The sequence below is a fragment of the Eptatretus burgeri genome, chromosome 7 (assembly GCF_056783735.1).
Source record: "Eptatretus burgeri isolate ZD-2024b chromosome 7, Ebu_testis_v1, whole genome shotgun sequence".
Taxonomy (NCBI): Eukaryota; Metazoa; Chordata; class Myxini; order Myxiniformes; family Myxinidae; genus Eptatretus; species Eptatretus burgeri.
In genome coordinates this window covers 57799265-57814332 of record NC_140967.1, presented here as the reverse complement: position 1 = coordinate 57814332, position 15068 = coordinate 57799265, and the positions used below count along the sequence as shown (strand labels likewise).

At 40.1% G+C, this 15068-nt stretch overlaps 1 protein-coding gene across 1 annotated transcript in view; it reads left to right on the top strand.

The window, feature by feature from the left end:
• The window catches only part of LOC147023324 (aryl hydrocarbon receptor-like), a 63595-nt gene that overhangs the window by 22982 nt on the left and 25545 nt on the right, over nucleotides 1-15068 (top strand). The window contains exons 5-8 of the mRNA XM_085888589.1: nucleotides 9665-9754; nucleotides 13614-13716; nucleotides 14118-14242; nucleotides 14331-14515. Of these exons, the coding sequence (XP_085744715.1) occupies nucleotides 9665-9754; nucleotides 13614-13716; nucleotides 14118-14242; nucleotides 14331-14515 (503 nt within the window). The remainder of the gene's footprint in view (nucleotides 1-9664; nucleotides 9755-13613; nucleotides 13717-14117; nucleotides 14243-14330; nucleotides 14516-15068) is intronic.

Sequence of the window (15068 nt, the reverse complement as noted above, 5' to 3'; positions counted from 1 at the left end):
TGAGTGAAAGGTTGATGATGGTGAGAATCGTGATCGGAAATCTCTTGGTGAACGTCATCTCGGGATATGCCTCGCAGGTCGGTCGAAGCGATGAAGAGAAGAACATGTTCTGGTGTGCGATGGAGAAGTTGATGGAAAATGTCAAAGATGAGGAAGTTGTTGTGGTTGGAGGAGACTTGAATGGACATGTGGGAAGGAGTCCAGACGGTTTTGGGGGAGTCCATGGGGGTTATGGATATGGTGTTAGAAATGGAGAAGGTGAAAGGATCTTGGAGTTTGCTGATGGAGCTGATTTGTTGATCTGTAATACTCAATTCCAGAAAGCGGATAATAAGCTTACTACATACACGTCAGGTGGGTCGACGACAACCATTGACTACCTGATGGTGCGTCAGCGAGATAGGGGAAACCTCCGGGGCACAAAGGTGATCCCAGGGGAGGAGACTGTTTTGCAGCACCACCTGGTTGTCTGCGATATAAGGGTGAAAGGTGCGAGGAGAATTCGGCGGGTGAAGTACCAACCGAGGATGAAGGTGTGGAGGTTGAAAGAGGTGACAGTGAAGGAAGCATTAAGAGAGAGGCTGAGTATGGTTGAAGATGATGTGGTTGAACTTGAAAGTGGTTGGATGTCAATGAAAGCTAGTCTATTGGGAGCCGTTGGTGAGGTATGTGGATGGACAAAAGGACCACCGAGGCACTCCGAAACATGGTGGTGGGATGATGAAGTTGGAAAGATGATTGAAGAGAAGAGAAAGAAGTTCAAGGAATGGCAAAAGGCAAAGGATACGGTGGAAGAAGAGGCAGCACATGAAAGTTATAAGGAAGCCAAGAAGGCTGCAAAGAAAGAGGTTGCAAAGGTGCAGGAGGCCCATAGGAAAATGTTTGGAGAACGCTTGGATTCGGAGGAAGGTAAGAGAGCGGTTTTCAGGATTGCAAAGCAGATAGCGAGAGAGAGATTTGATGTGACGGGGGTGAGTTGCTTGAAGGATGAAGTGGGACAAATTGTTGTGGATTCAGATGGAATTAAAGGAAGATGGAAGAGATATATGGAAAGGCTGTTGAATGTAGAAAATTAATGGGATAGCAACATTGAGAGTAACCCGGTTTTAGGACCAGCAGAGAAGATAACTGAGAAGGAAGTTGAGGAAGCTATAAGAGCAATGAAGAGTAGAAAAGCAGGAGGGCCGACGGGAGTTGTGGGAGATATGTTGAAGGCAGCGGGAAGTTGGGGTGTGAAGAGAATGACAGAGATCTGTAACTGGTGGTGAAAGAAGGCCGCATTCCAGTGGATTGGGAACTGAGTACCCTCGTCCCTCTGTACAAGGGGAAAGGTGACCCTCTGGACTGTGGCTCCTATAGAGCAATAAGGTTATTGGAGCATGGAATGAAGGTATTGGAAAGGGTGTTGGAGAAGAGGATAAGGAAGAAGGTAAAGATTGATGAAATGCAGTTTGGATTTATGCCACGAAGAGGAACGACAGATGCAATTTTTATTGTAAGGCAGTTGCAGGAGAAGTACATGGAGAAGAGGAAGAAGTTGTTTTTTGGGTTTGTTTATCTGGAGAAAGCATTTGATAGTATAGGGTTCCACGCGAAGTAATGGCATGGGCATTGAGGAAGTTAGGAGTGGAGGAATGGTTGATCAGAGTAGTGATGGCCATGTACGAGAGAGCACGCACAGCTGTAAGGACGGAGGATGGGAACAGTGGTGAGTTTGAGGTAAGGGTAGGAGTGCACCAGGGGTCGGTACTAAGTCCACTTCTATTTGTAGTTGTGTTGGAGGTGCTGGCTCGGAGGGTAAAGGAGGGTTTACCGTGGGAGCTGCTGTATGCAGATGATCTGGTGTTGATTGCAGAGAGTATGGATGGACTGAAGGAGAAGATGAACAAGTGGAAGGAATGTATGGAGGCAAAAGGTTTGAAGGTGAATATCGGAAAGACGAAGGTGATGGCAAGTGGTAAAGCATGTGGTGAGGTGGAAAGGACTGGGAAGTGGCCGTGTGCTGTGTGCAGGAAGGGTGTCGGAGTGAACTCCATTCAGTGTACAATGTGTGCTGAATGGGTTCATCAGAAATGTAGTGGGGTGAGAGGGTCATTAACCAGTGTGGCAGCTACATTCAAGTGTAAGGTGTGCAGAGAGGGAGCAGCAGATGAAGGAATTGTTGAGTTGGATCTTGGAGATGGTGTGAAGCTGGAAGGTGTGAAAACATTTTGCTATCTCGGAGACATGCTGAATGGAGAAGGTGGATCAGACTCTTCGACGGTTGCTAGAGTGAGATGTGCATGGAAGAAGTTTCGGGAACTGAGTGGCGTTCTGACGAAGAGGGGAGTGTCGTTGAAGCTGAAGGGAAAGGTGTATGCTTCATGTGTGAGGAGTACGATGATTTATGGGAGTGAGACATGGGTACTGAACATGGAGCAGCAACAAAGGCTGGAAAGGGTGGAAATGCAAATGGTTCGGTGGATGTGTGGAGTATCGTTGAGAGAGAGGAAGACAAATGATGACTTGCGGAAGATGATGGGAATAGAGTCTGTGATGGAGGTTGTGAAGAGAAACAGGTTGAGATGGTTGGGTCATGTGTTGAGGAAGGATGAAAGTGACTGGGTGAGAGGAGTGTTGGAAATGAGTGTAGTCGGAAGTAGAGGACGGGGAAGACCGAGAAAAACTTGGCTAAATGTGGTGGAAGAGGAAATGTGGGCAAGGGGATTAAGAAGGGAAGATGCAGAAAACAGGGTAAAGTGGAGAAGATTGTCATGGGGCCCGCAAGGCTAACCCCTGCTTTAGTGGGGAAAATGGCCTGTAAATGCGTGTGTGTGTGTGTGTGTGTGTGTGTGTGTGTGTGTGTGTGTGTGTGTGTGTGTGTGTGTGTGTGTGTGTGTGTGTGTGTGTGTAGTGGTGGGATAAAGGAGGAAACAAAAAGAAGACATAAATTTTGAGTCAACCATTGCTTTGCATGTCTGGTGTTGGCTTAATGGTTAGGGTGGTGAGGTTGGGATCCGAGGGTCCTGAGTTCAAATCCTGCTTGGCTGTTGAATCAATACCAGGTGTGGTTGACTCAGCCTGTCATCCTTCTGAGGTCAGTAAAATGACTACTAGCTTGGTAGGATGATTGAGATATTCGAATATCATATGTTGGAGTAGTGACCTGCCCAGGATTGCTCCCATTCACCCAGGAGACTGCTTTGGCAGCACTGACGCTCTGTGTAGAGTATGGTCCCAACGGATTGGATTGGATGGATTGCTTTGGCTGACACAAAGTTGAATCCATATTATACAACAAATGAAACGACATGAAGTAATGCCCTGAATATGACCTTCAAAAGAACATTGAATGCAACTGGAGGACTGTCCCAGCTTGCTTTTTGAGGAAGGAAAAGAAAGAGTGGCTGTTGTAGTGAAAGCTAACCCCAATAATAGATGGTGGAGTGTGAAATCTAAAGTGTGAGGTTTTGACAATTAAGTAGAATACACCCAAAGTCCATTCAACTAGACTCGGTGGTGTAATGGTCAAAGCATCCAATCTGAGTTTGGAAAGTCTACATATCAATCTCCAGCCAAGTCATTACCAAGGACTTTAAAAATGGTACATGCTGCTTCCTCACTTGATGCTTAGCATTTAAAAAGGATAGAGCACAAACAAACAGCCATAGGTTGGCAACCACTGTGCCAGCTTTGATGGGCCGAGTAGTCTCCTGCGTTAAAGTTCTTTTTAATGGAACTTGTATACTCTCCGCTATTAAAAAAACGAAAATGTGGAACTGATAATGTAATTGTTGAAGGACTCTTCCAGCATTTATTACAGGTGCCTTTTTGGCATGAGGGATGTGCAGAACACCTAATTGCAAGTTTCCACGTAACACAACTGCCTCGATCAATAACCATTCAACAAGTCCAACACGTGCACCCTTACGTTTTTAGAAGTGATATGAGGAATTCTGAGAAAATTTGAAAGTCTTTCCGAGACAGCAGTCTGTGGATCATCTGAAAAACACACTTATTACATCCTTTAACGAAAAAGTTCATAGAACACGATACTCTGTGCAGTGTTCAAGCACAGTATATACAGAACTGTATTTCAATTTTGGGTGGTGGGCTTGGGATCCTTGGATCCTCAGTTCAAATCCTGCTCGGTCATTCAATTAATACCAGGTGGGGTTTACTCAGCCTGTCATCCTTCCGAGGTCAGCAAAATGAGTACCAGCTTGTTGGAATGATTGAGCCATTCGAGTATCCTGCGTCAGAGTGGCGACCCGTCCAGTATTGTGCCCAATAGCCCAGGAGACTGCTTCGGCAGCAACGACGCTCTGTACAGAATATGGTCCCGGTCGATGAATGGATGGATTTCAATTTTAATGAAATAATGATTTTAACGATCGTTAAAAAAATCCGAAAGTTTAGTCCTATTGAAGTAGTCCAGAAGCAGTCTCGAATATCACCCTTATACACCACCCCCATTGAACCTTTATTGAAATTGAAGGACTGTAAAACTGGAGGTTCTTGGGAGTATTATGACACGTGATTTGTGTTCTGCATTGTTCAAGTATATAATTCAATTTTAAATAAAATGAAGATTGTAATCGTCGTAGAAATAAATGAATCACGAAATTTCCCGCCATTTTCTGCAGTCGATCGCATCACCACATCTAACACGTTACATTAGTTATCCGTACCTGTTATTTGTGTCCTTTATGATGTCCTTATAAACAGTAAGTTTCTTGTTTGGAATGATTTTCAATTTTGTTTGATTGCCAGGCAGGCAGATGGTGAAAATATTATCTCACTCCACTTTGCACATGTGCAGTGGGGATGAATTCAAAGCCAAAGAATGTTGAAATGAAAGACATGTCTTCCTATTCATTGTCTGATTAGTGTTCATAATATAACATTCAATTTAAATAAGTTGGTCCTTGATCATAAACTGATGAGACAGATGGATGGACGGACATTAACCAATTGCTTAACCCCGACCTTCGCTTCACGTGTATCGGGTAACAAGCTATTACAATGCCATATCTGTCAGAAAATAAGAGGAATCAAATCATTGGACACCTTCAAGTAGGGTTTTCCATTAGCCATGTTACAAGGCTCTTCAACGTCAGGAGAGGAACTGTTTATAACCTCCGAAGACATTATCAAGTCACTCAATCAACAAGGGATATGTCAATAAGTGGACGTCCCAAGATAACGACTCCCGCTCAGGACGGAATCATTCACAAGACCTATCTACCTACACAATCCATTTCAAACTGCCCAGAGTACTGTATACACACTCCCTGGACCTCAATGCAGTGATTGCTGCTGGAGCTGGACACACCCGATGTTGAGATTGTTGCTTCCACGTTGGATCCCAATGTGAAAACATTCACCACAATACAGTATTACATGATTAGGTCACAATGAAATGGACATGTAATTATTCTACATTTATCTTTTTCAGAGGTTTACACTTCATTTTCCCATGATGTCATATTAATAAATCACATCAACAATGAGAATGGCACTCAGTTGAGTGTATAACTCCACCAGGCTGAACAGTTTATGTTTTGTATCCCATTGATAGGTCAGATCTGTATCTTGACCTTAACCAAAGTCCACTCAATTGGTCCTTGTCACACACCTAATCTGTCACAAAGTTTCATCTGAATCCATCCAGAACGTTATGAGAAATTGTGCTATGTATCGTTTTGGCCTGATCTCTTAATGGTGAAGAATCACTTTAAAAAATTATAATATCTGGAACTGGATCTGCACAAAAACCTAAATAATTCCTCCTTGTCATGGACTCGACCTGTCCTCCAAGTTTTATCCAAATCCATCCATAACCTTGTGAGACAAACAAATAAACAGAGATAACCTCCAATCACCTTTAGTGGTGGAGGTAACAATCATGTGTTGGGTTTTTTTTAATGGCAAAGAGGATAATATTTAAAGTCAGACCCAAAGGGTTTATGAGGAAGAATCGATTTGAACGAGGGTATATCATCTTATCCTTATTAACCTCCGCCATCGAAGATGGACGGAGGTTACTGTTTTCACCCCTTTCTGTTTGTTTGTTTGTTTGTTTGTGAACAGTATTATGGAAAAACTCCTGGACGGATTTCGACGAAACTTGGTGGGGGGATGAGGTATGGTCCAAGGATCATGCCGTTAGATTTTGGATATGGTCCAAAGTCCAATATGGCCGCTATGGCGGCCATTTTGAAAAAATATTTGAATTTTTGTTTTTGCATTTCTACATGTTTTAAGTGATTTCCAACCAAAAAAAAATTTGTTAGAGAAAAAAAAACAAAATTTTGCAACTTTTTTCAAAAAAATTTCGATTTTATTTGAAAAATATTTGAATTTTTGTTTTTGCATTTCTACATGTTTTAAGTGATTTCCAACCAAAAAAAAAATTTGTTAGAGAAAAAAAAACAAAATTTTGCAACTTTTTTCAAAAAAATTTCGATTTTATTTGAAAAATATTTGAATTTTTGTTTTTGCATTTCTACATGTTTTAAGTGATTTCCAACCAAAAAAAAAATTTGTTAGAGAAAAAAAACCAAAATTTTGCAACTTTTTTCAAAAAAAATTTCGATTTTATTTGAAAGATATTTGAATTTTTGTTTTTGCATTTCTACATGTTTTAAGTGATTTCCAACCAAAAAAAAAATTTGTTAGAGAAAAAAAACCAAAATTTTGCAACTTTTTTCAAAAAAATTTCGATTTTATTTGAAAAATATTTGAATTTTTGATTTTGCATTTCTACATGTTTTAAGTGATTTCCAACCCCCCCCCAAAAAAAACATTTGTTAGAGAAAAAAAAATTAGCAACTTCTTTTCAAAAAAATTTCTATTTTATTTGAAAAATATTTGAATTTTTTTTTTTACATTTCTTCATGTTTTAAGTGATTTCCAACCCCCCCCCCCAAAAAATTTGTTAGAGCAAAAAAAAAACCAAATTTTGCAACTTTTTTTCAAAAAAATTTCGATTTTATTTGAAAAATATTTGAATTTTTGTTTTTGCATTTCTACATGTTTTAAGTGATTTCCAACTCCACCAAAAAAATTCGTGAGATAAAAAAATCAAATTTTGCAACTTTTTTTCAAAAAAATTTCGGTTATTTGAAAAATATTTGAATTTTTGTTTTTGCATTTCTGCATGTTTTAAGTGATTTTCAACCCCAAAAAATAATTTGTTGGAGAAAAAAAAATTAGCAACTTCTTTTCAAAAAAATTTCTATTTTATTTGAAAAATATTTGAATTTTTTTTTTTACATTTCTTCATGTTTTAAGTGATTTCCAACCCCCCCCCCCAAAAAAAATTTGTTAGAGAAAAAAACAAAACAGAAATTTTGCACCCTTTTTTGAAAAAAAATTCGATTTAATTTTTTTGGCATTTCTACATGCGCGTCGATCTAGTTTAGTTTATTCAATCGTGGTTCAGTGGAGTCTGATCCGTTTTGACCTACAATGAATAGGATATCAGGTTCACTTAAGTGACCCAGCAGTATTGGCGGCGGAGGTTTTGCACTCTACCGAGTGCTGCCCCTCTAGTTTTAATGGTGTTTTTGGAAGATAAGGGTGCTCTATGACTTCGGTAATTGGACTTACTTTGCTTTGCTGGACCGGACGAGCAGTTTTTAATAAGTGAGTTGAAGTTAAAACTCGAGCGTCATCCTAAGACCACGGGTTGAAAGGAGAATTTGTAAACAAACAAATAAACAGACTAGAGAGTTCATGGAACACGATACTCTGCACAGTTGTTCAAATATATACAGGAGGGCCTTTCCATTCGTGGGGGTTACAGTCTTGAAAATCCCCATTAACCGCAAATCCGTGATGCACAAATTTAGGGGGTGATGGGGAAAATAGCGTGAGGGACCTCAAGTTGAAAATTTGTCCAAACTATATCCTTAATTAACATGTGTGTGCATTGTTTTTGTGCTATTTATTTACATGAATAAAAGGGTTATTCAGAACATAAAATTTTATTTTCTTGAGTTATTACTAGTACACCCGCTCCATATGGGAGCATAGGTTTATGCATGGAATAAAAGTCACAACTGGGCCATAGTGTTAAACAACAGTCACAACTGGTTAAAAAGGTAATCATGTTTTACCTCCAGTAAAGGTGCCCCATGAAACGCCACGATAAGCTGTTTATACATGTAAACATTGCGTCTGTCCAGGGAGAAAAACACATTTGGGGGAGGGGAGGATATTGTTCATATAAATATTGTTGTTTTGTAAAAAGTATTAATATTATTTTGTCATCATTTTTGCTGTGATTATTACTTTTGTTTTTAGAAGCGGCCTTGGAAAAATGCCAAGAATAGCCATCTTAACATGGATTTCACTCAAGGTGGAAAATCTCTTTGGGGAGGGGGGCAAATTAAGTCGCTACAACCTCCATCGTGTGACGTTTAATCTTCCTGGAGAGTTTGGTTTAGATTGGATAAGTAACGACTGAATGTATCATGGTCAGACAGACAGATACCAAATGGCGTATTTTAGTATGGTTATTTCATATGCAGTCTGTAGCTGCTGGTTGCAACATTGCTGGGAGCGCAGCTGTGCCACTGATGTAGTAAGTTGGTACTCATTTCACCGACTTCGGAAGGATGTCAGGCTGAGTCAACCCCCTGGCGTATCAATTCAGCAGCCGACGGGGCTTGAACTCAGGACCCTAGGATCCCAAGCTGCCACCCTAACCACTGAGCCAACACCAGGCTTGCCAACCCCTCTCATGTGATATAGCCATATATTGCATGGTTCTTGGAAGTATTATGAAGGTGATTTGTTTTATACAGTCTTCATATATATATAATTCAATTTCAATAAAGGTTTAAAGGCATATAGATAAATTAATTCCAGAGGTTACCGTCGCTTTGTTCAGCATCTAACACACCACCCTATCTAACACGTTACATAAGCTATTCGTGCCTGTCATGTGTCCATTATGACTCCTTAAAAACAGCAAGTTTCCTGTTTGGAATTACTTTCAATTTTGTTTGACTGTCAGCAGGCAGGCATATAGAGGGGAAAATAAATAAATAAATAAATAAACCTTGCTCCTCTCTGCGCGTTTCTGGTCGGGTCGAATTCAGAGCCAATGTATGGTAAAACGAAACACTTGTCTTCTGATTCGTGTTCAAAATATTACATTCAATTTAAATCAGCCGTTCCACAATCATATACTGATAAGACAGACGGATGGACAGACAGACATGAACCGATTGCTTAGCCACCCTTTATAACTCAATAAACTAGTAAGTAAACAAACAAAATAAACCATGGCTTTCACAAATCAAGAAGGAAGTTAAACCTTCATTGTGTTTTCTTTATTCTACTCTTATGGATCATTCATTCCCATCTTTGCTCAAACCACAGAATTAATAAAAAAAAAGTTTTCCCTTCACCCCATCTGGTATTATTATGTGCTTGTTATACCAAACCTTTCATGCTTCCTCACCATGTTTCACCTCATTACTCCAGTCACAAACACACTGTGCCAACCGCTTTGACTTCCTACACATTTGCACATTCCTCACCTGCCGCACATTTTCCTTCCTTATTTTCGAAAATGTCACCTGCCTTTTTCACGTCTCTCTTTTGTTGAAAAAAAAAAAACCAAACAAACCTGTAACTGACTTGTGGTTCCGTGTTATCTTATCCCCAACAGATTCTTAATGGATTCCTCATTGTCATTACCGATGATGGACTTATCTTTTATGTATCTGCAGCGGTACAAGATGTGCTGGGTTTCTTACAGGTAAGGGTGAGAAGGAAAGAGGAAAAAATGACTCACGAGTTCACACTCATTTTGGTAAAAACGAAATGACTGCCTCCCCCCATAAAAACCTCAACCCCTCCCCCCTCTCCCACTCCCCCCACTTTTTTCAGAAAAGAAAAAAGTTATTTCTAATTTTGTGTACTTTTTTACTTAAAAAAAAAAAAAAAAAATATATATATATATATATATATATATATATATATATATATATATATATATATATATATATATATATATATATATATATATGACGTTTCTTGTAAGTATTGTGTCTCGTTCAGAGAACTTTGTGAACGGCCCTCGTCAATAACCTTATATCATACTCGTGAAATGTGTTGGCATTCTACAAGCAGATAAATAAATAAGTTAAATGAAGGAGTGTGTGAGCAGTATTAGCTCTTTATTTATTCCCAGTCCAAGCTCTGCCCCCTCCCGGCTGAGTGTGAGATGCGCCACCTGCACAGTCAAAGTTCCGCCCCTCTCCTGGCTGAGAGAGTGAAACACCACCAGCCCACCTTTGTGCATGGATATTTTTGTTTACAGACATTATAGGACAGTTTTGTGATTTATTTCTGGAATTGTGACTTCCATTTACACCAGCGGACAAAATTTTAACTTTCTAGCCCACCTTGAAAGAACTAAACGTTTATATCAGTAAGTCAGTGAGTGGTTCGAAAGAGCTTGTATAGATTTGATGTGGAGAGTTCAAAAGTTATCAGGATGAGATTCTCACAATAGTCCAAGAAATGCCAACTTTTTTTGGTTTATTTTTCAATATATTGCATGCTCACAAACAAAAAATTAGGCAACAACCTTTAAACTGTGAAATACATTTTGGATTCACAATTCAGATATTTCTTCGTCATTTGTATGCGAATCATAATCTCGAGAAAATAAACTCAATGAGGAAATTAATCCAATCACCAAATTGGATGTGTATCATCTAATATGACAATTATCCTTCCGTGAACTGAGCAGTCGTGGAAATTTGCGTGCAAATCACGTGTCTCACATAATCGGTGTAACCTCTGCACAGGATCAACATCAACACTCTCTAAACTAGAAGGGCACTCGGTAGAGCGCATACCTCCACCACGTCATGCCTGACCCACGAGAACATGTCGGGCCCGATACATTTTTTGAAATATTATGCCATACAGAACTTTATCGTTTTTGGCCCTTTCTCTCAATGGTGAAGAACCCCTTTTAAAATTAAATAATTCTCGTATCCAGATCGGATTCGGATCTTCACCAAAATCGAATCAATTTGTCATGGTCACACACCATACGTGTCCACCAAGTTTCATCCGAATTCGTCAACAACTTTTTGAGATATCGTGCCACGTATTAGTTGAGCCCTATCTCTCAACGGCGAAGAAACACTTAAAAAATTATCAGATCCGGATACGCATCTTCATCAAAATTGAATCAATTCTTCCTTGTCACACACCCAACGTGTCCACCAAGTTTCATCCGAATCTGTCCCAACTTTTTGAGATGTTGTGCTTTTTATCGTTTTTGGCTGTATCTCTCAATGGTGAAGAATCACTTTAAAAATTCTCGTAGTCGGATCTGGATCTGGATATTCACCAAAATCGAATTAGTTCATCCTTGTCAAACACCCAATCTGTCCACAACCTTTTGAGATATCCTGCAAACAAAGCAACAAACAGACAGAAAGGGGTGAAAACATAACCTCCTTCACCTTCGGCGGCGGAGGTAATGAGCCACCCACATGGTCTAAACCAGGTTTGGAATGACGAGGCTTAATTTAACACCAAATTAGTTTACTCGCATCATTAGGATGGTTCTAGAAGGGTTTCATTCCAATAGAATAGTCATTGCAGTGTCATTTATAGGGCACTGAAAATGTGCTGTTAGACTGGACAATTCACAGAGAGACCTCTGTAAGGTCACCTGGGGGTTACACCAATGCCTCATGAACATCGTTATTGGGATTCAATGACATGCTCCATTTGTCAGACTGGCACCTCATCAATTACAGATCAGCAGAGAGTGATGCAACTGCTGGCTGCCTGACAGTGGGATGGGGGGGGGGGGTATGACACGAGAATGTGGAGTCATCTGCAAAAACGAATACTTAAGGTTTCCCCAAGCATAAGATGAGGTCGTTTTGTATATGAGGAACAAGACTGGGCCTAAGACACTACTTTGGAGCACCTAAGCCTCAGGAGAGGGTTCCATTGATGACAATGCACTGACTCCACAAGTACAGAAGTCCAAAAGCCAGATATGAAGGTGGCCTTGTGTGCTGCAGGCAGTGAGCCTGGCAAGAGGGGCACAATGCCAGACAAGTACAAATCCTTATATATGTCCACACAAACCTTTCTGACATTTTCTTTGAGATTTAGGGCCTACGACCATTGCTGAGAGAAAAACAGCAGCAAGTCCATAGTTGAATGACTGGGCCTGAATCAAAACTGATGATCAGAGATGAAGCTGTTTGAAAAGAAGAAAGACGACATTGGCAGCGATATAATGGATTCCATGACTTTGTTTATCATTGGAAGTAAGCTCACTGACATTCAGTTTTAGGGGATATATTGTTTGACCCTTTTCATGAAAGGGAGTAAAGTTAGTGGACTTCCGGGCAGATGGAAGGCGGTTTAAAGGAGGACAGGCTGAAAAGAACAGACAAAGGAGAAGCAAGAGCAGCAGACCCGGATTTGAGAACATGGACACTGTTGCCATCTGGGCCCATCACCAATGAAGAGTCGAGGTTGGACACATAGTGTGGAAGGCACTGGTAGTACAATGGCGCTGGGGACACTCCAGCGTAGCCAAGAAGGCAGTACGAGGGCTTTGGGGACACTCCGGGGAAGGCGTTGTGGGCACTGAGTGGGTTGTGTTGGGTACACGATATTTGGAGGCAAACACTGAGTTGGGACATTTCTGCCAATGTAAACTAGTCTGTGATTATAATTTGTGGACTGGCATAGTTGCCAATTTTCATGCTCATTATAAATGGCTATATTGTTTTTGTGGAGCAACTTAACTTTGGCTTCCATTGTCATGATGTTTGTTTCATGGCGTGTACAGGTCAATATGCTTGTCCTCTTCAACCACAATGTAAACATATTTGGATATACCATTTGTTGCTTGTTACCTTCGACACCGAAGGTGAAAGAGGTTATGTTTTCACCTATCTCTGTCTGTTGGTCTGTCTGTTTGTCTTTGTGTACAGGATATCTCAAAAATATGTTGACGGATCCAGATGAAAATTTGTGGGCAGGTTGGGTGTGTGACAAGGACAAACCGATTGGATTTTATTGGAGATCCGGATCCAACGATTAGAATTTTTCAAGTGATTCTTCACCATTGAGAAATCGGGCTAAACTAAAATATAGCACGATATCTCAAGAAGTTGTGGACGGATTCAGGTGAAACTTGGTGGACAGGTTGGGTGTGTGACCACAATGAATTGTTTCGATTCTGGTGAAGATGCGAATCCAGATCTGGATACGATAATTATTTCATTTTCAAAGAGATTCTTCACCATTGAGAGACGGGGCCAAAAACGATATGTAGCATGATATTTCAAAAATGTAATGGACCCGATATGTTCTCATGGATCAGGTATTACGTGGCAGAGGTATGTGCTCTACCGAGTGCCCTTCTAGTTTTTTTTTTTAATGAAGTGTATATAGTATTAGTATTTATATTTAGTAAGAAAAAAAAAGTTCTTTATTTATATTTTGGAAGAAAAAAAAAAAGAGCATTTCTTGAACTGTTGTATCTCATTCCTAAAACTTTTTGAACTCACTTCCTACAATACATACACTTTCATTTGTTATTTGTCTATTCTAAAACCTCACAGACAGACCTACTGCACCAGAACGCATTGGAGTTGGTGCATCTTCATGACCGCGAGATGTTCTGGAATCAATTAAACTGGACCCACTGTTTTATTGACAAGGATGGTTAGTGCTTGAGAAAGCTGTTTATTTATTTTTTAGTACAAGCATCTTTAAAGAGAGCATTTTAAACATTTACTTGGCATTTTTGCTTTAAAACCGATTACTACGTTTCAAAGTACAAGCTCATTGTAAGGATTCTCCACTAAAATTGGCTAGCAGGGCCGAGTTGGCTGAAACCGTCATAAATGAAGCTTCAAAGCTTCTGTTATTACTTTAGAAGAGAACAGATTTGAAGAACTTTAAAAGTTTTCATAAGAATATTCATGTCATAATATTATATTTTATCATAGTTTAATGCATAATCTGAGACGCTTTGTTAATTCCTTCTTTTCAAACAAAATTATATTTGCTGGAAAAATAACAACTTGATGAGACACAATGCTCTGTGGGCTTATATTCCTCAGGATGTGCGGAGGAAGCCTGTTGTACCGAAGAACAAAAGAACCTTGTGCTAAAAACGCCTGCGCTGGTCAACCGCAACTTCAACTGCAAACTGCGTTGTCTCTCGGACAACTCTGCAGGTTTTTTGGTGAGACGCAAGGAAATTACCTGACACAGGTTACCACTGAAGACGGTGGCTCACGATTATACTGATTACATCATCTTCTCAAATGCAGACTATGCAGGTCAACGGGAACTTAAAGTTGCTGCCAGGCCAGATGGTGAAAGGGGCAGCTCAGCTGGCTCTGTTTGCCATCGTCACCCCATTGCAAGTTCCTGCCATCACGGAACTGTATCCCAGGAATGCAATGTTTTGTTCCAAACACAAGCTGGACTCCACCCTGCTCGATATAGACACAAAGTATGTCATCATTGCTACATGTCTTTATAACGTTGAATACAATGATTGTTTAATTACCAAGAATCCTTGTACATTTATTTCATGACATTATAAAGGTGAGTAATGTAATTTAAGGATCTTTTTGAAAATACAAGGGGTTATTAGCAAGCCATCTGCCTTACATGGGGTTCTGGGTTTGCTCAATACGTGACTTTCAAAATGACGTATTTCCACCCTGATTGCTCGGCACGTGCATGCAGAAATCCCGAGTAATGAAGTAAATCGGGGAGGCCTGGACATCTTTCATGCTTCCCAGATAAGGACCGTATAATGAAATACTAAAAAAAAAAAACTTTTTAAGAAGCCAAAAGTGCTTATAAGTGGACCTGTGAGAAAGGGCTGTGCCTCTGCACAACGAAACAGTTGGAGAACTCCCTGATCAACTCGTCCAAGGAGTTGATATCATATAGTTCATATTGCAAGAACTCTCAGCAATGTGGGCCCATGAAAGGCCGACGATGGTGCGTTATAACCAAACCTTCGGGCTTCTTAACACCGATGGGAATGTCATATC